General features: G+C 41.3%; 1 protein-coding gene across 1 annotated transcript in view; it reads right to left on the bottom strand.

Annotated features, from left to right (window-relative positions):
• Positions 1 to 24,471, bottom strand: part of brp (ELKS/RAB6-interacting/CAST family member bruchpilot) — a 127,297-nt gene that overhangs the window by 6,357 nt on the left and 96,469 nt on the right. Inside the window, exons 2-11 of the mRNA XM_089234950.1 lie at positions 23,574 to 23,723; positions 19,128 to 19,224; positions 17,849 to 17,982; positions 16,872 to 17,039; positions 15,530 to 15,697; positions 10,453 to 14,046; positions 9,424 to 9,597; positions 9,135 to 9,313; positions 6,830 to 6,959; positions 2,884 to 3,941 (exon numbers count right to left, since the gene is read on the bottom strand). Coding sequence (XP_089091076.1) covers positions 3,903 to 3,941; positions 6,830 to 6,959; positions 9,135 to 9,313; positions 9,424 to 9,597; positions 10,453 to 14,046; positions 15,530 to 15,697; positions 16,872 to 17,039; positions 17,849 to 17,982; positions 19,128 to 19,224; positions 23,574 to 23,723 — 4,833 coding nt within the window. The 3' untranslated portion in view covers positions 2,884 to 3,902. The remainder of the gene's footprint in view (positions 1 to 2,883; positions 3,942 to 6,829; positions 6,960 to 9,134; positions 9,314 to 9,423; positions 9,598 to 10,452; positions 14,047 to 15,529; positions 15,698 to 16,871; positions 17,040 to 17,848; positions 17,983 to 19,127; positions 19,225 to 23,573; positions 23,724 to 24,471) is intronic.

The following is a 24,471-nucleotide window of genomic DNA, read 5'->3' as shown; positions in this document are numbered from 1 at the left end:
AGGGAAAGAACGGATTGGTGGACGGCCGAAAGAGCGACGAAGGAAGTATGAAGGGATGTGAGTGCTCAAAAGAAAACCTTGATAATGTTTGAACATGGGAGTGATATACAAATCGAGAGATCAGGTTAGTGAGTGCTAAAAGAGTGACGTATACAATGAGATACCAGGTCGGTAAGCGGCCAAAGCAGTGACCAAGAAAGTGTGCAAGCATGTAACTGGCCTGAAGAGTAATCTAAAGGATGAAGGGCCATCTCAGTTAGCGACCAAAAGACACTTAAAGTGAGAAGGGACCAGGCCAGTGGATCACCAAGAGAGTGATCTAGAGAGGGATAGGTCCGTTAGTGACTCAAAGGATTGATGTAAGGTGTGCATGTAAGTGTCCAAAAGATTGACTCAGAAACAGATGCATATTTACAGGGAGCGGAGACCACAAGAGGGCTATTGTCTAGGGCGGGGACCAGGGGCGTAGCCAGAAATTTCGTTCGGGGGGGGGGACCAAAGTGATAGAACAATAGATTTGGCTTTTTCCTTTTTTCTCTCATTTTCTCACATTTCGGGGGGGACCAGACCACCAGGTCCCCCCCCGCTCCGCTCTTGGCAGGGGCTCCCAAACTGTGCACCGCGGCACCCTGATGCACCTCCAACCCTTTGTCAGAGTCGTTGTGGAGCGGTGACCCTTAAAAGGTTTTTCGAAAATATTCTTTGTTAAACAGCTCTGGGGAGCAGGCGGAGCTCGCGGATAAGCATTGAATAAGGAAAAGAGGCACCACAGGTGGGAAAAGATTGAGAACCCCTGGTCTAGGTTGGTAAATTTTAACAGTGGTTAAGAAAACTAGACTAGAATGGGAGAAGGGAGGCAAAACCATAAATTCGCCTCTGAAATTGGCAAACAATGAATTTCCATGTAGTTCCCACTAAAAAAAATTTTTGGTCTACTTCAATTAACATTCAGAAGTTTCCTTCATTTTAAGCTGACCATATTTCATAGACGAAAAATGCGGGACATTACCGATTCATATTATCAAACATGGGAAAAAATTGACACGTGAATTAAAATGTATTTTACGAAAGAAACATTGAACATAACAAATATGTAAGACGAATAGTAATTATTTAAGGATTAATTACTATTATCACACAATATAATTTATAAAAATAATATTATTAAAGTAACCTTCGTCCTTGATTTTTGTAAAAAATGGAAAACTCAGCTGTGTGTGTGTGAGAGAGAGAGAGAGAGAGTGTCTTGTTTGAAATACAGGAAAAACGGGATATTTTCCATAAGAAATTTAGAATGGCCAAAAAATGCGTAAAAATACTGGAATTTCCCGTAATATACGGGTGAAACGGTCACCTCAGTCATGAAATGAAATCTTATCGTGTTCTGGTGATACGTCCCGTTTTTTATTCGAAAAAGCAGGTAGATCGATCTATCTTTCGCATTGACGTGATTGCAATAAGGTTTTAATAACAACAGGTTCGTTTACAAATTTTTGATAATAATCAACTGTTCATGTCCAGTGGGTTCCGATAAATATTTCTCAGGAATAAAATTTCCAAAAAATTTTATCTTGATTTTCAATCTGAATTTTTTATAGGCCTACAAATACAACGCCACAACGGGCGAAATGCCCAGCGTGGTGGCTGAGAAAAAGATAAAAAACAAATATGGAGGCCATGCTGTTCCTTTTTCTTTCTGTGCTTTTACATTTTCTGTATACATTCAAATCTATCAATAGAAATAGTTGATTTTTAAGCTACGGTGAGTTTTCCTTTTAAAAATGAAGGTGATCTTATAATTATGTCTCACACTCTGTGTAACTTATTTTAATCCGTGATGTGTTGTTTGACTGCAACTAAAACACTGGGAAGACATTCCACTGCATTCAGACCATTTTCAAACCTAAATGAGGACCATTTCTTTTTCTTTGAAAATATATGAAGATGAGATAAATATTTGAAAACATTTTCTCCACTTTTTCATGGAAATTTTCCGAACTCACCAGCCAAATCGCAAGGCAATCATAAATGACTATACTTAGGACTTTGGTCTCAAGGTGTACTGCACACAGTAAATAACTCCACAACATCGTTCAGGTGTTAGCAAATTACTGCTATATTTGATTTAACATCGTAACTAAACGTTTTTAAACGAGATTTGATTTGACGATTTTTGCTTTCTCAGTGTCCTGTAAATTCGTAAATAGTTTCAAAAATCATAAAAATTGAAGCAATTGGTTTGCGAGTAATAAAAATTGAATGCGGTTTGCGAAAAAGCTATTCTCACAAAGTAGGATTTTTTTTTTGGGGCAGAAAATATAGTAGTTCAAATATTTTGTCGATAGAGGGCATTGCATGAAAGCGAATCACTGGAATTATGCAAATTTGTGTCCTATAAAAAATGCAGAGTATACTACTAGAACCCGATTTACTGATATTTCTGAGTCTTCCTGTTACTGGCACTTACGTAAGAATGGTGAAGTTTTTCTATCTCAGTCATGAATCGCCAAATGAAGCTTTACGAACATTCCGGACACAGAAAAGATTTAAGAAAAGTTCGGGTGAAATCACTCCTGCCGGACTGGTTTCCCTGATCATCATGGACAAAAAAAATTTAGCTATTTTGTCTCTGTACCAAACCAATCCTCCTTCGTGAGAATAACTTCTTTGAAAACCCATTTAAGTATACCAATTCCTCCAATTTTTATGAATTTGTAAACTATTTACGAATTTATGGGACACCCTGCACAATGTGACTATTCAGTTCCAATTATAAAATGTATTCCTATGAAACCGATGTTAACATTTTGATGCAGCCATCAATTATCTCATTGCTTAGGATGTAATTTCATTAAATGTGCATATGTTTCAGCAATGACTTACCTCTCTAATAGACATCAGACAGGAACTTGAACATGTAAAACGACCCCAAAGATGGACTTCAACGAACCAGGCCTTGAATCGAAATCAAACTTCATCGATCAGTTTCTTTAGTAAACATGGAAATTGGTGTATAATGGGAAGAGATAAATTCATAATAGTAGTAGTAGTAATGTATTTAGGTACGTAGAGAATATTATATACGGAGAGAGAGAGAGAGAGAGCAAGAGAAAGATAGAGTTAGTTCGATCGAGATTCAATTGCAAATATCTAACTGACGATTATTACATCCACTCATCTCCAAGATTTAACACCATAAACTCGCGGACATTGCGGTGTGACGTCACTAGTAGCACAGTTTTTATATATGTCATCGCTTTTGGTGACGAAGCGGTGACACACACACACACACATACGCAGGATCTTCCAAATGAGGCACATAAAAGCGACACATGTATGACAACATATGAAGCATAAAGGCATACACCACGCTAATTAATCCTCGTTATGCGTTGCGTTTTACTCTCGAATTACACAAAAGGCACGGGGAAAAATAACCATATTTATATATACACACACACACACACACACTCAACACATAACACATCGATCATTACATGTAAGTGTTTAAAAAAACTTTCTGCTTCTCCTCTCTTTTGTATTGTCATTTAAGCTAGGTGTAAATGGTAAACCTGGAGAAAAGAGCTTCGACAAAAAACACCTAAGGAAGGAAAGAAGGACGTGTCTGGAGAGAGAGTACGTTATAATGGATACGATGGTACGGACACTCGTCTACTGAATTTTTATTTACTTTCCTGTCCAGAAATGATTTTGACACACGTAAGGACAGACATATCGATCGACTTTTTTCAATCAGCCAATCAAAGACGTTAAAAAAAATTGTTCGACGTGCGGAAAAAATAAATGGCGGTAAGTTGTTTTTTTTTTTTTTCAATTGTTGAATTTCATCTCATATTTTGTTTCTTGATGATGGTGATCTCTTCGTGCCACGAGTGGTCTCGTCAAAAGAAGCTGGAGAAGAAACTGGCAGGTCCAGCTCCCTGCAAAAAAAAAAAAGAAAATTATGTACGTGTTATAGCTAGTGAATGTGCGATAAAAAGCATAATAACCGCCGGATATTATGCGTAATCACCGACCATTTTGGTAAGATTGATAAATTTTCCTAAATTTATCACTTTCATCGGAAATTATTCATAATACCCAAGCGTCGTTGGTGAACATTGATAAATACCAAAGGAAGAATATCACTTTTACTGTCGATTTATGCATAAAGGCCCGTTTACACGAGACAAGTGCTTTAGTTGGTAACTTAATTTTAACTTAACGATTCTTCTTGAAAGTGTCCACACGATAAGTGGTAAGTAGACGTTCATTGGATAATTTTTACGGAGGTGAGCGCAGTTAGCGCATGCGCGCTTCAGTCTACTCAAATCCACGGAGAGAGACAGACGCACAACGCGCGGGAGTATAATAGTAATAATTTTTTATTTATCTGGCATTTAGAGAGGTGCTTTTTTTAAAGCTCATAGCTTTCGTAACGATGGATGAGGATGATCAGGTAGAACTTACGAATACTGCGATCAGAGCCACATTATATGATATTTTTTAAACAATATAAATTTATTCACTTTCACTAGAGGGGAAAAAAGAATACACAACATGTTATAAACTTATGTAAGTCATCGAGAAGAAATATAAGATTTCTTTATTTTTCCTCTAAGTTGTAAATATCGATTATATGATATTTTAATCGAAGTTAAAGAGGAGATAAATTATGAATTATGTAAGCCGAAAATACGAGAGAAGATTCTTGGCATTCATAGGAATTTCTAAGGGTTAAAAATTAAATAATAAAAATTCATTAAACATAAAAATTATTTCCAAATTTTCGAAATTATTATTATTTTTTAATTCAATCTATAGAGATGATATCTTTATGTTAAACATTTGATCATGTATTTTTACAACAGATGGCAGCAAATTCGTTCTGGACGAGAGAAATATTCGAAACCCCCCCACCCCGTCCAGTTTTTAATATACGTATAAATCCGCCACACCCGATATATATTTTTGAATCTTCAATTTTTTTCAACTCCTGACATCACGCCGACAGAATATTCCATAGCTTTTTCCAACATCGAATAATTTTTAGCTTGTTTCTTAAGGTAATTTTCATTTCTATAGTTCAACAAACATTCATGGCGAAGATATTTTTCAACAACCTTGAAGGTTGTGTCCTCTGGCCACCTCACCATCCAATATTTCCGCGGAATTCTAGCGAAACTTCAGGAGACGACGGAGCATGAACAGTTTCACGCTTGAGATCAAAATAAACCCCTCCGTGAGAGAGCAAAATGACCCCTCCAGCGCGGCAGGTCACGCCCACTGGCGCATGCGCATATGTCTACTTAACCGGAAAAAATAGAACCGTTCGAATTCACTTACCAACTAAATCACTTGCGCACTTGCCAACTAAAGCCGTGTAAACGAACCTTATCGTCTGCATACATTGTATCGTACTGGGCAACTTAAAATTAAGTTGCAAAACTAAAGCACTTGCCTCGTGTAAACGGGCCTTTATTCCCAGCAGGGCTAGACAAATCCATTGCTCGACATGCTCGGGGAGGATAATTACAATCCTTACATTCTTAGTAACAAAAGAGGAATTAGCAAGCAGCGATTGGTTACTACGAGCAAGAAAGATAGCAAGACGTCACGTGGGGCGTGTTAACGCGGGAAAAATACAAATACAACGCCACAACAGGCAAAATGCCCAACGAGGTAAAGGCGAAAAAAAAAGCGCAATATTCACTGAAACATTCGAATTTGAAAAACGGAGGAAAATTGGGGAAAAAACGGCCCTAAAAATGCGAAAAAATCACTTTATCCGCATCATTTAACGTTGTTTTTGCCTCCGTTTTTCCAATTTGAATATCTCAGTGAATATTGAACTTAGAAACATGGAAAAAAAATTTTTGCCATCACGAGAGACGGGGGCAACAACTTCTTAATTGCGTTTTAAGGAGCACGGGGACTGCATACAAAGTTAATTTTTTTTTATATTAATAAATATGAAACCCCTTGTAACATGAGTGACGTATCTGAGTACTATGCGTTACTTGGATACTTTTTCCAATTGAAAGTGTGCCTCTAGCATCAACGGTTCACCAGTAAAATGTTATACGCCCTGTTATCCATGCAACCGGTATACAGGGTGATTCAAAACTCAACGTGCAAACTTTTAGGGGAGGTGGGAAACACAAAAACACAAAACAGAATCACATAGGAATATATGACCGGAAACCCTAACCCGATCGGCTGGAGGATAAACGAAGATGCAGAAATGACAAGCCAATAATGAATGGAAAAGCTCTTTATTTAGCGATACTTTGCACGAGGACAGTACGTGTACACGTTAAGTTCCACAAGTGCTCAAAGTGTTAGACCTCAACAAGTTAGTGCTCAAAGCGCTTACCATCCACAGTTTTGCTCGCTTCACAACGGCGACGCATTGATTGTGGAACCCATTCAAAAGTTTCCTGCATTTCGCGGATAACAGCGCCCTCAAACGCGCATAACTGTGGATGGTACGAACTTTGAGTACTTGTGGAGCTTAACGTGTACACGTACTGTCCTTGTGTAAAGTATCGCTAAATAAAGAGATTTTCTACCCATTCTGAGCTTGTCATTTCTTCGTCTTCGTTTATCCTCCAGCTGATCAGGTTGGGGTTTGCGGTCATACATTCCTATGGGATTCTGTTTTGTGTTTTCTACCTCCCCTAAAAGTTTGTACGTTGAGTTTTGAATCGCCTATATATGAAACGTATTGAGTGAATGAAAGCATGTTAATGGCGACCAGAGTATTACGTATGCAGCATCTAGTCATTCGGCAATCAGGCATCGAGATACAAGTGTAAGTTGTACTTACTTGACCTTTGGCGTCTTTGCTGGGGTCGGGTTCGCTCTTTCTGAGTGGCATGGGTAAGGTCGAAGCACCACCGCCAGCTTGTTGGCTTCTCCGCATGTTCTGTATCAAAGTCTCCTTTTCTTTCAGAGATCTGCGAACATAGATCAGTGACTATTAATTCAGTATGCAATTTCAATCAGACTAAACTCAAGAGTCAGAATAGATGGTAGAAATACTTTTTTTTTTTTTTTTTGGACGGGCATGTTTATTGTGACCATACGTCCCGTATTGCCCGAGACAGTCCCGGTATTTTCTATTTTTCCGGCCGTCCCGACTTTTTGTCAACGTGTCCAGGCTTTTCCCGTTTTTCTACGCGAAGCCTGCTTGAATTTTTATTCTTTATTGAAGTCAAAGATTGAAGTTAATTTCAACTCATAAATTATATTACGATAATGACAACTATAAATAAGAATATTAATCTCCCACATTTGTCTTGGTGAACGTTTTATTTCGTGGAAGTCATTTCAATCCACTGCAATTTGCAGTAATGCTTCATTTCCCCGCCATATTTTGTTTTTCCCGTAATTTCAGCAATATTTGGCAACTTGTTTTTCGACAAGTTTTGGCTACATTTATGGCGATTATTGGCGATGTCCCGTATTTTCCCGTATTTCTCTCGAGGAAATATGGTCAGCCTAGGCATATGCATATTTGAAGTTATTTACAGACTGAGAGGATCAGTTTGCGTCCTAGAAATAGTGCATCATCTGGCAACTGATCTTGCTGGATTTATGTAAAATTGTTCAGAAATCGAAACAAGCAACCAATTCCATTACAGCCTTATCAGACCCTGGCGCTAGAAATGAGTGGGTTGCTTTTTCTCTCTGTAGTATATTTTCTCTTGGCCTCAGGGAGTTTGACCCTGACTTAAAGGAATGTGAAGTTTTGAGTTAGAAATATCCTGAATAGGTACTTGGAGAGGCTTTTGTCATAGGGCGGCAGCACTTAAAGTTGAGCTTTCGGGGGGGGGGGGGTTTAAGATAATTTGCAAGAGAAAAGTGTGATTTATTGCATAAATTTTGACAATTTGAACGAAACCAATAATTCCTTCACAAAAAAGAATCATTAAAAATTGAAAATCTGAAAAAATAAAGATTTGCTGACATTTGTATTTATAATACATTGTTGGAGTAACAAAAATGCAAAACATGTTTGAATATTTCAAAAAAAAAATTAATCTTCGGGGTCTTTTCTTGCAAACCGAGCACAACTCAGGTCTATCACCATCTATGGGCGATTTACTACCTAGTGAATTCTGCCGGAAGTGTAACTGTGTGTGTGCATACCTAACAGTCTTGAGTGCGTATGTAGGTGTTGTGTTAGATTTTTCAGTGCTGCCATCTATATTTCAAAAGTCAAGTGAGTAATGTGTTATGATTGAATTACATTTGTAGGTCTGTTGCTCTCTGTGGCGAGACTTTTTTAAAGGGGAGATCGGCTCGCATTCACGCCTTGAAGTTGGAAACCACAGCAAACCAATTTCAGCCGACCACCACTGTGGCGACGGTGGGGTTCAAACTGAGTAAGGCCAATGGTAAATGGTGACTAAGTAAAATGACCGGTAAGCGATGTCTGAGTACAAAATCAATGATGGTATGCAGGCCGTAAATTGCGTTAAGGATATACACCCGAAAGGTAAGATAATGTTAATTATGTCTAAAGCCAAGGCCACACTCATGCCCAGTCTGGTCCAATAGTCTTTATCAAATAATTGCTTCCAAAGTTTGCCTCGCCCAACTGCAATGAAGCACCAGCGGCATAGACTAGCTGCAAACTGGCCCAGCCTGGCGAATGTTCCTCGGCGAATATTTGCTTACAGAACACTCTCTAATGATACATACGTGTTGTTTGTGACTGTTGGCGTTCTTCGACCAATGTGTTGCCATACGGATTGGAAAATCGGGAAAGAAGATTCCTTTTTGTTTAGAGGGTGGGTGTTGGAAAGTCCTCTTCAATAAATCTCCCAATACCTTCCAGCCTCCAACATTTGACGATCATTGCTAATGGTGGAGTGGCCACACTACTCACCCATGACCAACCTTGCAACGTACTGGGCAAACGATGGTTGTTCAAAGCTGCTGATAAACGATCGCTAGGGGTAAGAGAGACACTGCTGCCAAGAGTTTGAGAACCACTGCTTTATTTCGTTCGAAGCCTCTATTCCGGCTCTTTTACAGCTCCGCGGAGTTATTTAGTCCTATCTGAAATAGGTTTAAGCTCCCAATAGAGAGTTTCGGGTAAGAGAGGTTCTATATTGTATACTCACGCTTGTAAATTGCTAATCTGTTTGTTCAAGGCGAATTTCTCCTCTTCGGAAGTGGACATGATTTCGAGGAGTCTGGATAGTTCAGATTGCTGCCTGTTGCTCTCTTCTTTGACGGACGAAAGCTCTCGTTCCAATTCCATTACTCTCTGGGAAGACACTTGACCTTTACCAGTTTCAGCCTACGCACAGGAGAGGAAAGAGCGATCAGATTTGTCTTTGATGGCCATTCAACAAGTAGAGGAATCATCTACGAATTAGATTAATTTAAGAATTGATATGGAATACAGACCTGCTTCATCTGAGACTCCATTTGGTCGAGTCTTTCTTTTCTTTTCTTGAGCTTCTTCTCTAGGTCATCCAGCGATCTCTGTTTCTCGTCCAATTGCCTCTTGAGAGTGGATAGCTCGGCGTCTTGCTGCGCTTCGATTTTGCCTTTCTGCGAACGCAACGTGTGGATGTCTGTCTGCAGTACGAAAAACAACGTGTTTGAATAGGAGCATCAGAAATCACACCACGTAAGAGCATTGCCTGCCAAAGGCCGTGGATGTGTGTTAAATGAGGTAAATCGGTGGTTCTCAGCCTGGGGCCATATGACACCCTTGTAATTCTTAGATATTCCGATTAGGCCCACGACAACTGTGAGAGAACTGTGAGGAAATAAAGTTTTCATGTGAATAGAGGGGGGGGGGGAATGAGACTACTTTCGGAATCTAGAGGAATTTTCCATAGAATCAGGGGCATCCTAACCCATGCGCATGGACCGGGGACCCCATATCCGTAAGAAACTTGGCCTGTATGATGAGATCTGGTACCATGATTTTCGAATGTAAATATGTAAGCTGTTACTTCTAGCTAAGTATGAGACCCCACAATCACTTTGCCAGGAGATCTACAATGCTGAGACGATGATGCATGAAACCCCCCCCCCCCCAATAAGGAAGCTCACTAAACTCTAGCTCAGGGTAGGCGTTGACCTAGGTTGATGTGTCGGGAAGGTCTAATTATTGTGAAGAATCGTTTTATACATTTATTGTCCTGTATTTAACAGACCTATTTTTCCTATACAATTCCGCTCTTGGGAGAGATGATTACTTGACCTCCTGGATCCTTGGGCCAGGGTTCCAGAGATCAATCTTGTTGATAAAATTTTTCTTCATTATTAAATTAAATTTTGATTAAATTCAATGAGGGTCTCGCTCTTAGATGAGGGTAGGGGGATCCTGGATAAGAACGGGGGGGGGCAGACACGAGAAGAAAATAGGTTCAAAGGGAGCCATGGGCTGAAAAAAATTGAGAAACACTGTGTTAATTGACTTACCTCCCTCTTTTCTAGTTCCTGAACGAGCATTTCGAGTTGAGCCTGGAACCGCTCTCTTTCAACAGCGAACCCCTTGGTCTCTTCCTGAGCTTTCTCCAGCTGTTTCCTGAGCTGCTGCGTCTCCTGGGACATCCTCTGCGTTTCCGACTTTTGCTTGTCCAGCTCCATCCTGAGGCTTTCGAGTTCCCTCTCGCTTTGAGTCGCCTTCCCGGACAGCTTCATTGACTTTGCCTGTTCGGTCTTGAGCTGTTTGTTCTGCTCCCGAGCTTTGGCCAGCTCGACGTTCGTGTCTTCGAGCTGTTTGTGTATTGTCGCGAGAGCGTCTAGCGAACGTTCCAACTCCGTACGTAAGTCTTGGTTTTCGTTGACGGTCTCTTGTAGCTGGCCTTCGATCCTCTGGAACTCGGCTTGCAATTGCGTGAGCTCTTTCTTTGATTTGTCTAAATCGGATCTGGTTTTCTCCATTTCGGCTTTGAACTTGTCCGATTCCGTCTTAAATTTGTCCGACTCGGTCTTGAGTTTTTCCCGTTCGGACTTGATTTTCTCCGATTCGGCTCTGGTTTTATCAAGGTCAGCCTTAGCTTTTTCCAGTTCCGTTTTGGACATTGTTTCGATTTCGTGTGTCTGTCCGATGATAGCGGCTTTTGTGCGTTCGACTTCAGACTCGTAGTCCTTGCATTTGCGTTGAAAAGTGTCCCGCTCTTCGCAGGTCTTCCTCATTTCGGTTTGTGCGTTGTCAAGCATCTCCTGCAGTTTGACGATCTCGTTCCTCATTTTCTGGTAGTCGGTCTGCATCTTCTCCTGACTGTCCCGGAATTTCGAAACGAAGAGTTCGGCGTCTTCTGCGTCCTGCTTCAGTCTGTCGACTTCCATTTGCAGGCGGCTGTTTTCGGACATGGTGCGCTGAACCTCCGATTCCGACTTCGTGAGAAGTTGTTTCAATCTCGAAACCTCGCTCTGGAAGTATTCGCTCTCGGTCTGCGCCCGCTTGAATTCGTCGAGCTGAGAACGCGCCTGCTCCAGCAACGTCCTCAGCGATTTGATCTCCGACACCAGGTTCTCCCGTTCGTCCTTGGTCTTGAGCAACTCGACCTGCGTCCTCTCCAGCCTGTCCCGCATCCTCTCTATCTCCTTCATCTCCCTCTCGATCTCTTGCTTCGACTTCTCGTCCGTGAAGCTGAGCTTGTCTGGCCGGACGGGTGTCTTCACGTCAACTTCTTTTTTCAATTGTTCGGAGATCTCTGGAGGAAGTTTTGATTTGAGCTCCTGTAGTTTCTTAAGCTCTATCATGGCCGTCTCATACTTGTCCTTGACCTTCTCGATTTCTATGTACAGCCGCTCGATCTCTGCGTTGTGTTTCTCCCTCTCCTGTATCGTTACTCCTTTGTCGGAGCGTATCTTCTCGAGCTCGTTTTGCAATTTGAGGATCTCGGAATTCATGCCGTCTTTCTGCAGCGTGACTTTGTCCAGCTCGGTGAGCAGTTTTTCGTTCTTGTCCTTCAGTTTCTCCAGGTCGATTCTCAATCTCTCGAATTCCGCTTGCGATTTCTCCTGCGTGTTGTGGTACTTCGACATCTGCATCTGGTATCTATCCAATTCGGCCTGGATGTTTTCTTTCTCGGAGAAGAGCCGGTCTTTCTCGGTTTGCGTCTTTCGGAGTTCCGTCTGTGACCGGTCCAACTTCTCGTAGATTTTCTCGAGTTCAACCTGTAGTCGAGCGAGTTCCTCCTGTGACTTTTCATGAACAGTTTGGCTCTTGCCGACTTGGCTCTGCACTCTTTCCATTTCGATAGTTATGTGATCTACGTCTGCCTGTAGTTTGTCCCTTTCAGATTGCAACCTCCTCAATTCTATCTGGGCTTTCTCGTGTCTGTCTCTCATGACTTCGAGCTCCATCTGGCTTCTGTCGAGTTCCACTCGCATCTTCTCTTCTGTCTCTTTGGTCTTCGACAGCTGTGAGAAATTTCTAGCGTACATGTCTTTCAGGGTCTCGAACTCGTCCATGGATTTTCGAGCCTCCTCTTTCGTCTTGTTCGCGATCAAGTGAGCTTTCTCTAGTTCCAGAGTTACTCGGTCGACTTCGGCTTGAGCCTGTTCGTACTTGGACTGAAGCTTGTACACCTCGCTCTGCGAGCGTTCTAACTTCTCCATAAGTTTTTCGTATTCGACCCGCGACAACTCTCGGTCTTCAGCTGCTTTCTGTAGCTGCAGCTGAAGTTTGTCCTGTTTCTCTCTTAGAACTCTGAGCTCTGCTTGAGAGGTGTCAAAGTCTACGTGGTACTTTTCGAGGTGGTTCTGAGTTTTCTCGAGTCTCTCCCTAACGACTTCGAATTCTGCCTGTGCGTTCTCTTTCTCCTTCTGAGCTTTCGTGAGTTGGGTCTGTAAGAGGTCAACTTTCTCCTGGAGCTTCTCAGCCTCGCTCTGAAAAACTTCTTTTTCCTTCTGTAGGCGGTTAAGCTGTGTCTGCGCCCGGTCGTATTTCTCTCGTATCTTCTCCAGTTCTAGATGGGACGTTTCCTTGTCTTTCTGAAGTCTCTGCACTTGGCTCTGCAGCTGGCTGAGTTGCATCTGCATACCTTCCATCTCGCATTGAGCCCTCTCACGCTCAGACTGCATTCTTCGTATCTCGGCGTTCGATTTATCCAATTTCTCCTGAGTCCGGTCCGTGTCCAGCTGCGCTTTATCAAGCATAGCTTGAGTTTTCTCGTGCTGGAGTTGGGCCTTGTTCAGGTTCGTCTGCAGTCTCTCGATCTCGGTCCTGTGCTTTTCAGCTTCCGTGAGTGCCGAATCTCGTTCAGCGTGGGATCTCGCCATAGCTGCCTGGACCCGATCGTATTCTTCCTGCAGACTCTCCTTCTCGACCTGGGCGTTTTCCAGTTTCGCCTTCAGACGGTACACTTCGCCCTGTGACCTCTCGACCCTCTCTTGGATCGCTTCGACTTCTCCCCTGGACCTTTCTTGTTCCGCCTGGTTCATCCTTAGCTCCGCTTGCGCCCTTCTCAGCTCCGACTGGGTTTTTTCTAGTTTCTCCTGTAATCTGACGACTTCTTCCGATTGGTAGAGGTGGGACTTTCCGATGGTGCTCTGCGATCTATCTAGTTCAACTTTCATCCTCTCCATTTGCTCCCTGAGCCTGTCGGTCTCCATCGAATGCCAGGACGTCTCGTTTTTCGCTCTGTCCCAGTCACCCTGTACCCTGTTCATCTCGAGTTGCATTTTTTCTACTTCGGCCCTGGCCTGGCCGAGTTCCGATTGAGAGTTTTCAAGTTTGGCCTCGACACGATCTTTCTCGGCTGCCGATTTCTCGAGTCGGACCTGCAGTTTTTCCATCTCGCTTTCCAGGGCGTGCATCTTCATCTTGTATTCCGCGATTTCGCGCTCGTGGAGTTCTTTCTCCTCGTTACGCTCCTGTTCGGCCCTATCTCTCTGCTCTCGAAGCTGCTGGATCTGCTTGTCCTTGTCCGTTATTGCCTCCTCGAGACTAGAAAGTGCACCTTCTGAAGACGAATGATGAGCCTGCATAGCCGTCAATCTCGCTCTGGCCATGTCCACCTGGTTATCTTTCTCTTTTAGCAAGTCTTCCAGATTTTCGATCTAAAATATGAGTAAACCAATGATATAACCCTGATCAAAAAACTTTACTCAAAAATCTCACGGTATCGCTCAAAAGTCTTTTGACAACAATAAATTTGTCCATAAATTTATTATTTGAATTTTTTCAATGTTATCTATCCTATGAAACACAAACACTGGATCTCATTACAAACTATAATAACCAAAAAATTATCATCTGTACTTTGTAAAATGAGAAAAAAATGAAAATTAATCCCTTTTTTTAAGGTGGGTCAAAAGTCTTTTGACACAAACAAGAATGCAAACAACTAATAAATAGTCATGGACATTATAAGAAAGTAGAATATGTCAACTCTCTTTATTGGAAAACTTATGGGGGATCGTAAAACTACTTGGCATGTCCATAAGAATGAAAATGCAGAATAGACTTTTATTTCACTGATGAGTCTGCTGCCACAAATGGGATGAGTCAAACTCATAATTTTTGAAGGATTAGCTCTTAGTAAAAAATAGTAAAAGGTTTTGCTTCTCTCTCATTTTTTATTAATATGGCAAGAATTTACTTCATTTTTACAAGTAAAATATTTTCCTTCTTTTTATTAATATGGCCTATAATATGTATGAGCTTGTCCCATGGTCAATGGGTATTTTTTCCATTCTTTTTCCCCCCACAGTTGAAAATCCCATCAAATTTGCATTTATGCAAATTATGCAATTATTTGCATAATGAAGTTATGGCTCTGACTTAGTCAACCATAAAGCTTTAATTTTTGCTTTTCGAGTAATAATATCTAACAACTTTTGGAAAACATTTACGTTCACTGTCGTGAAGGAATATCGGTAATAGCAGCATGTGTCGTGAAGGATGGCATGTGGTTATGGAATGAATTTTCGTAATGAAACCTGTCCCTTGTGTTTTCTCAGAAGGTAAAGAAGACCGACACCTTTAACAAAGAAGCGTTCCCACTTTTTGCCTTCGTGTTTAACAGTAAGTACCCATAATACCTTAGTAATTTCCTTATTTAGTTTATAATTACCTGTAAAAACTGTAATACCTAATATGTGTATTATACATCATTTATTTGTATCTTGGACTGCTTCTCTGTGAATACAAAAATTGGCACAATTTTTTATCTCCCTTGACCTTGTGTAATTAAGTGTAATAACGACTTTTTCCTCGCTTAGAAGACAACCAAAAAAAACCATAATGTTTTGCCGACGGTTTACAAGTGATACACTCACATTCAGTTCGTAGATTACAGGTTTCCCTAGAATTCAATGGGATGGATAAAATGGACCATGAGTTACTGTTATTAATGCAAAGTTTATTAATATGCGGCCTAGTGCGATCGCACCTGCCTACATACCCAATTGCAGCTCTGATATTGATAACGCCGATGTATTTCGTTTATTGGGGGAGGGGGGGGGTGTTCATTAATTAATAACATTAGTTAATGTTAACACGAATTAACTTTAAGTTAATGGCAGTAATATCCGATCTGACCTTTCGCTGAAGGACGTTGATCTTCCTGTCCTTTATGTCCATGTGATCTCGGAGCTCTTGGACTTCCTGCGATAGCCTGTTCCTCTCCTGCGTTGCCGTCATTGTCTGTTGAGTTTTCTTCTCTATCAACTTGTTCTTTTCTTCGTGGCGCTGACGCATCTCTTCCACCTGAAATCCAATGGACACATTTGCAAATTAACTCGAGCAGAGCATGTTTAATAGTTTAAAAAAAAAAACTAAACCTAGGGGTGCACAAGTTCCAGCCCGCAGGCCTGCCGTGGGCTTTTATCCACCCGCGGAGGATGTTCTGATAGAAATGTGTCGATATACACAACATGATATAATTACTCCCGAGAATGATCACATTTCGTTCATGAAAATATGGGAAATCGTGATCCATACGGGACATAGCAATTAACTTGCCAAAGCTATTTATTATATAGAGTAGATAATTATAACCAAAAAATTTGTCGAAGGTAAATATAGAGTAGCCAATTGTAGCCAAAAATTATCGAAGGAAATCATAGTGTCCAAAAAATTGTCGAAGGTCACTTAAAGAAGCCAGTTGTCGTTAAAATGCTGAAAAATCACCATTGGCGGTGAAATAAAGGGTTACTGCTGGTCGTAAAATGGGATGAAATGTAATTCACGGGGAAAAAAAATTATACGTGACGAGGAGATAACTATAATTAATTATGGTAGTTATAGTTATAATCATCACAATATAATTTATAAGTTATGAAAAAACAATCTCAATCCTTGATTTTAGTAAAGAATAAAAAAATTAACCCTTTCTCCTAATTTTAGAACCGATAGGGGCCACATATGTCCCGATGGAAATGAAAGGGTTGAGTAAGCTTCTCCGAAAAAACGGGATATTTTATAATAAAAAAGTCGGCAAGGCCAAAATTACGGAAATATCACGTAAAATACGAGTCATATTGCCGTTTATACTATATAAACAGTTTATAATAGTGTTTCCCAAAGTGGGCGATGGAATGGTCCAAGGGGGCGATAGAACCTACTGATTTAACATAGGATCCTATGGGTTTACATGAATTAGGGGGCGATGAGAGGAAAAAATTGCTGATGAAGGGGGCGATGGAATAAAAAGTTTGGGAGACTGGTTTATAACCAGCGAGCTCCAAAACAAAGCCTCCTAGATAGAAGTATCTAGGAGGCTTTGGCCAGAAAAACTTCATATCTGGATTGCGGACTATAAAGGTTGTGTGTGTGTGTGTGTGTGTGTGTGTGTGTGTGTGTGTGTGTGTGTGTGTGTGTGTGTGTGTGTGTGTGCACTCCCTGAACTAAACCAATGTGAATGCTGAACAAAAAAGCTCACATCAGCTTGAAGCATGCTGTAATGTTCTTCCTTGGCGCACAGCGACTCCTTCAGCACTGATATATGTCTCTGGTAGTCCTGGTGCTGCTCTTCGAGCGTCTTCATTTTGGCTCCCATGGCTAGGATTTCTTGGTCCCTTTTGTTGAGCTCTATCTTCAGTTCGTCGACCTGGAAAATGTCATGGATCGTAGTCGAATATAGGAATAAACAAGTTCGTTTTTGTTTTTTTTTCGGTTCATTTGTTACCTAACTCTTTATAGCTCCGAAGTATACGATACATCGGGGGTTCTTAACCTTTTCTAGTCACGACCCAAAATCAACAACAAGATCAGCTTCTTGATCTATGGGACTGTTTGTTTTTCGAAATTAGTGAAAGTAGTGACGAAATAAGCGCATGCATATTATAACAAGACTGTTAGTGGATTTTGTACGACCTGTCGCAAAAGCCCTTGCGAATCGAGTTTGGGTCGTTACCCATAGCTCAAGAATCCTTGGCTGCAAGAAGACTTAGAAAACTCTTCTCGGAAGCCCCTGCGAATCAAGTGTGGGTCGAGACCCATATCTCAAAAACCTTTGGCTTTAAGCGGATTTGAACGTCCTATCTCGGAAGCTATTGCGACTTAAGTTTCGGTCGTGATCCGCAGCTCAAGCCATCCGTGGCTGTGAATGGATTCACGTTCACGGAAGCCCCCGTGAATCAAGTTTGAATCGTACAACCCTTCTTCTTACAACCCTTCACAGAAGCCCCTTTAAATTAAGTTTGGGTCGTCGCTCAAAAGCCCCCTGGCTGTTAGTGGAATTTATACGGCACATCTCGAAAGCCCCTGTGAATCAAGTTTGGGTCGATAGCTCAAAAACAATTGGCTTTAAGTGGATTCGTACGACCCCTCTCGTAAGGTGCTGCGACCCAGACGTGGGTCGCGACCATAGGTTAAGAACCCCCTGCGACACATAATAGCGAGATGTGTGTTTCGTACCTCTCTGAGTCTTCCAAGGTCTTTATCCTTCGCTTCCAGGATGCTTTCCAGGTGCTTCGACCTCGCTTCTGCTTCGATGAGCTTCGTTTTCAGCTTCTCCATCTCTTTCCTTTCTTCCTCCATCATTTTGTTACCTGAAACAATATTTCTGGTACTAATTTGACATTAGCAGCAAGAAAGGAACAACAATTAGTATTCTAATTATCATTTGAATAAAATTATTTCTCTAAATTTCTTGCTGGACGAAGCGCGTGCCGCCAAGAAAAACAGGCTAGTTTTTCTTGAAAAAGCGCAGCACTTTTTGGCGAGATCAATTTGCTTCCAGCTATGATTTCTAAATCACTAAAATTCTAAGTACGATACACGTTCTTCCACAAGCTGATAGCTTGAACAGATAGATGGCAGGGCCTATCGACTCGGTATTTCTAAAGCGACTCGGCGATTTTTATTACTAGAGCCCGGAGATTCAGACACTAAAAATGGTCGAAAAGGTAGGCAAAATGCCTAAAATAGGCATTAAAAAGAGGTTTTGTAATTTATGGAAGGAAGAAAGTATAACTACAAACTATGACATTAAGGGTGGGGGGTCCAAAAAGTAGCTGGAAAACTTAATCTTCTTTCTTTTCCTTGAAACCTGTCTATCGCTATGGGCAATTTACTATCGAATGAGTCATGCTGCAAGTGCGTATATATAGTGTTGTGTCTGACTTTTCAACACTGCCATCTATATTTCAGAAATGAAGTGGGCGAAGTGTGATGCTTGAATATTTGTACCAGCTGTGGCGAGACTTCCCAATGGGGAGATCGGCTCGCATTCGTGCCTCGAAGTTGAGAACCACAGAAAACTTCAACTGACCACTTCTGTGGTGACGATGGCGTTCGAACCCGGGTCCTCGCGATGCGAGTCCGTCACTATGACCACTCTATCACCACAGCGGCGGTTGCAATGCGTCTACTCTTTTAATTATATATAGCTCGTATAATATATAGCTATATAATAGGTTAATAGTATATATAATAATGAGCGATGGAGAGTTCTGGGGGGCGGGACGGTAGGAGCTACGGGTTTGGGGGGCGATTTGAGAAAAAAATTTATCGAGAAGGGGGACGACGGGACAAAAGAGGTTGGGAAACACTGTTGTAGAGTATTCCTGTAAAGTTTCCTTTGTACGAAGTGGTAGGGCCAAGTCTCTCCTCGTAGGAGACGTATACGCTGTATCCGTTGTGCACTTCCTAAACTAAAGTACATCGAAATTAATAGGCACGATGATATGCTTACTGATTCCTTTGTTCTGCAGCATTTCCATTAACTTCTTTATGCTTTCCTCCCTGGCAGCTAGAGTCTGTTTCTGCGTCTCTATTCGCATTTCTAGCTCCTGTGAATATGGAAATAATCACGCATTTTAATAATTCAAAACGTATCACAATTACGTATCACATCAATACGGTTTACGGAGAAAGTTTACCCCCCCCCCCCGGCATTGCGCTCCTAGCACTCTCGCGTTTCGCCCCCAGTACATTTGGCCCTCTCCCGAAAACTTTGCACCTGGCGTTTCGCCTGCCCAGACCGCGTATGAGCGACCAAGTAAGTGACCCTATCCGTGATCGAGTGAGTTGGACATTTGCACCCCCCCCCCCGACATTTCGCCTGCGCTGGCAAATCACTCTGTCACTCAGTTAGTCATTCATGATGTCACTCACTCGGTTAATCGTGTGATCACTCACTTGGTCATTCATACGGTATCTCACTCACACGTACGGTCACTCATACAGACACTGAATTGGACAATTACACGGTCACTCACTCATACGGTCGATCGCACACTCACTTGGTCATTTATATGGTCATTCACTCATACAGTCAATCACACACTCACTTGGTCATTCATACGGTCATTCACTTGGTCATTCATACGGTCATTCACTTGGTATTCATACGGTCATTCACTTGGTCATTCATACTGTCATTCACTTGGTCATTCATACGGTCCGTCTCTCACTCATATAGTCAGTTGAACATTCATACGGTCCGTCACTCACTCATATAGTCAGTTGAACATTCGTACGGTCCGTCACTCACTCTTATAGTCAGTTGAACATTCGTCCGTCACTCACTCATATAGTCAGTTGAACATTCGTATGGTCCGTCACGCACTCATATAGTCAGTTGAAGATTCATACGGTCCGTCACTCACTCATATAGTCAGTTGAACATTCATACGGTCCGTCACTCACTCATATAGTCAGTTGCACATTCACACATACGGTCGCTCATACTTCAGTCACTCACTCATACAGTCAATCGTAAAACTCACTTGGACATTTACACGGTCACCCACTGTGCCAGTAACGGGAAAATCCAGAAATGAGCTGTTAATCGTGCATTCTGCATTTTACAGGACTCTGACTTGCATCCGTCCAGTGATTTGCGTTCGTGCGGCGTCCTCTATCGACAAAAATTAGAACTATTTTTTTTCCAGTGCCAAAAGAAATCCCTCTTTAACAGCAGGCAAAATCCATTTGGGAACGTGATCAGTCCAGTGTTTGGGTCTCTACGGGAATTCTTCCATTGCCAAGTTTGATGCAAGTGATGTGAAAATGATAGCAGTGCTGAGTCATTTTGCAGTTGAACTCGCATGTTGGTGGATAATGATAATTTTTTAGCTTCGTGCCAGAGTGTTGATGATTTGAGGCAAGCATTGAGTTCATCAGTTGACGTTGAACATTTTTATTCCCAGTTTTGTCGTCGTAGTTGTTGTTCTCTGTTATTAGCGACGTCATACGTCCAACTTGTGCAGCGAATATTATTCAAACGCCTTTTAAGCATTTTTTAAATTGAAGCTGTACCTATACAATAAGCGGTTGATGAGATAAAGGCCGCATTAGCACTTACAGGACACCCTGTATATAGGCTAGCAGAAATAACCGGCGCTTCCCGGGTTTTCTTCAATTACTGGGAGGATTGGAAAAGTGACAAACCGTTATAAAGGAATAAACTGTTATAATAACAGAATTAAAGGTGTGACAAACCATTGTAAAGGCATATATACACGTCTGAAACGCAGTGTTGGAAACCACGGTAACCAAAGTAAACGTTCCGAAAGTAATTGTTGAGGCCCTAAAGTATTGTTGCCCGACAGTTTTTCGCCCATTTCGGGCATTCGCCCAGCTCTGAAGAATTTTTAAAGTAGCCTACGGTTCGATCCCGGACCTGTTTGGTATATATGCAAAATCTGGCGACGATCGGTCTGAAACTGTAGATTTGTATAAAGAACATACATACATACTTTCAAATCTTATATATAAATGTGAAAGTATGTATGTATGTATGTATGCTCTTTATACAAATCTACAGTTTCAGGTCGATCGTCGCCAGATTTTGCATATATACCAAACAGGACCGGGATCGAACCGTAGGTTACTTTAAAAGTTCGTCAGAGCTGGGCAAATGCCCGAAATGGGCGAAAAACTGCCGGGCAACAATGGTTTTGGGGCCTCAACAATTACTTTCGGAACGTTTACTTTGGTTACCGTGGTTCCCAACAATGCATTTCAGACGTGTATATGTCTTTACAATGGTTTGTCACATCTTTAACGCTGCCATCATTACAGTTTATTCCTTTATAATGGTTTGGCTCTTTTCCAATACTCCCAGTAATTGAAGAAAACCCTGGAAGCGCCAGATATTTTTGCTTGCATGTATACAGGGTGTCCTGTAAGTGCTAATGTGGCCTTTATCTCATCAACCACCCATCGTTGAGGTATATTTTCAATTTAAAAAGTGCTTAAAAGGAGTTTGAATAATATTCGCTGCAGAAGCTGGACATCTGACGTCACTAACAACAGAGAACAACAACTACGACGATAAAACATGGAATAAAAATGTTCAACGCCAGCTGATGAACTCAATGCTTGCCTGAAATCATCAGCACTCTACTTCACCAACACCAACTCTGGCCATATCACTACATTGCAATTTACTGCCATTAGTGAGATGGGTTGGAAGTGAAGGTGCTGTCTATCGGTGGTCGCCTCGAGTTTGTTAGGACATCAACACTCTGGCACGAAGCTAAAAAAATTATCATTATCCACCAAAATGACTCAGCACTGCTGTCATTTTCACATCAGTTTATCAAATTTGGCAATGGAAGAATTCCCGTAAACCCAAGCACTGGACTGATAACGTTCCCAAATGGATTTTGCCAGTTGTTAAACTCAGTTCAAGAACTTGCAGACAAAGTCTTCCCAAACATTCAACAAAATCACCGAAACCATGAGTGGCTTTGTGAGAGAGCGATTCTGGCACCGAAAAATGACAGTGTGAACAAGATCAACGGAAAAATCCTAAAAATTATTCCGGGAGACTCCACATCTTACAAATCGGTTGACACTGTCACAGACACAGCGCAGACAGTTCTGTGTCCTGCAGAATTTCTGAACTCTTTGGATATTCCGGGTGTGCCACCACACAATTTGACCCTCAAAGTCGGAGCACCTGTAATGCTTTTAAGAAATTTGGAGACACCGATACTCTGCTATGGCAACAGACTCTGCGTGAAGAAATTGCACAATTGCATCATTGAAGCAACGATTCTAACTGGATGTTACAAAGAAAAAGAAGTCTTCATTCCACGTATCCCAATCATCACCGAAGAAATGCCATTCACTTTCAAGCGATTACAGTTCCCGATTCATTTAGCTTTTGCCATGACAATCAACAAAGTGCAAGGCCAGTTGTTAGCAGTGGCAGGTATCAACTTACTTGAGCCCTGTTTTTCACACCTTTTCGTCACCTGTTCGCGTGTTGGTAATAGCAAAAATTTGTACATCTACACACCAGATGGAAAAAGAAAAAATATTGTGTATCCACAAGCGATTGCCTGGAGATTTTAATTAAAATATTTAAATATAAAAGTAATTTTCTCTTACTTGATGCAGAAATTTTTTTGATTAAGAAGTAATTAATAAGCTATACATAAATAAATTTTTTACGGGGCGGGCAACGTCGCCGGGTATCAGCTAGTTTATATATAAGATACGAAATGCCGATTGTACATAATCACCGGTAAATGTGATAAATCCGCGATGGATGTGAACGAAATGCTGTACGTATATCAAACAATCACCGGATTTATCACATTTCCCGTAACACATAATAATACTTGTCATTGCTGAAAAATTTGGTATATACAGGGTGTCCTGCAAGCATAGGCGTACGCAGAGTTTTCTCGGGGAGGGGGGTTCAATTTTTTCTCTTCTCGGGGGGGGGTTACGTTTTACCCTGCAAAATAACACTATAATCTCGTCTTGGGGGTTGGAACCCCAAACCCCCCCCCCCTTGCGTACGCCAATGCCTGCAATTGCTAATGGGGGACTTTATCCCATCATATGTCTGTCGTAGGAATAGGTTCCATTTAAAAAGTGCTCAAAAGCCGTTCAACAATTACCCTGCACCAATTTTGAGAGTAAAAACACAGTGTGTCACAAAATAAAAAAAAATTAAATTTTTTCACGGTCCCACCCGCCTTCTAACTTTCAATCAGAAAGTTTTTGCCATGTCTCTGCTGAGGCCAAAAAAAAAAGAGCTGAGATATTCGAATTCATAAAAAGGAGAAAAATTGGGAAAGGAAAGCTTAAATGAGGGGTAAAAACGTGCAGTCCGCGTCAGGACACCCTGCATATGGGTACACTAAAGTGTACAGTGAGTGCGAGATAATTTCCTTACTTTGATGGTTTCTCTAAGCAAATAGATCTCTTTCGTCATGTGTTCCTTTTCTGCGTACAGGGCTTCCAAGTGCTGAAGTTCGGCTTCTGGATTCCTGAGGTGAGACATCCGGAGCTCTTCTTCCATTTGCTGAATCAACGCTGTCTTTTGCTGTCGAATTCATAACAACACATTATTAAAATGCTGTAATGAAGAGGGCATAAAACTAATTAAATGAATTACAGTCAGACTCAGTTGCCGCTGTAGTGGTCGAGTGGTCATAGTGACGGACTCGCTCGCATCACGAGGACCCGAGGCCATGACACCCCACTACGCGATGCGTAGCCCGGACCACTGAGCACCAAAAGACCACTAGCGGGCAAAAAGACACAAAAATTGAGGTTACGTAAAACTACACACACACACATATATATATACATATATATATATACAGTCAAATCCCGTTATAACGAACTATAAGAGACCGGATAAATCCCATCGTTAAAATAAAAAATTTCGTTATAAAGAAATTCCCTGTCTTTGCATTGTTCCTATGTAAATCTGGAAGATTAGAAAAGTTTTCGTTAAAACGAGATTTTTTTCGCTATAGCCGTATTCGTTAAAACGGGATTCGACTGTACAAACATATAACGTCGCGAGGGACCCGGGTTCGAATCCATTGCTTCAATAACAGATTGTAATAACTGCATTATTCGTCAAGATGATATTATTATTCCAAAAGCAAAAATGTTAGTGCCCCTTCTAAGGTTACGTTGAACCTTGATTGAATCGAACACTCAATACGCAATTTCCTGACATGGGGGGGGGGGAGGGAAATAGTGATAACTGAAATTATAAGGAATAATTATATAAAAAATATGCATAATGTTTTCACACGGATACGTATTTTTCTTAAAAT

This window comes from Pholcus phalangioides, unplaced genomic scaffold, assembly GCF_987345545.1.
Source record: "Pholcus phalangioides strain wild (caught in Gottingen) unplaced genomic scaffold, Ppha-v1.0 ptg000008l_1, whole genome shotgun sequence".
NCBI classification, from domain to species: domain Eukaryota; kingdom Metazoa; phylum Arthropoda; class Arachnida; order Araneae; family Pholcidae; genus Pholcus; species Pholcus phalangioides.
Note: the sequence above shows the minus strand (reverse complement) of the source record. Positions and strands in the feature narration are given on the sequence as shown.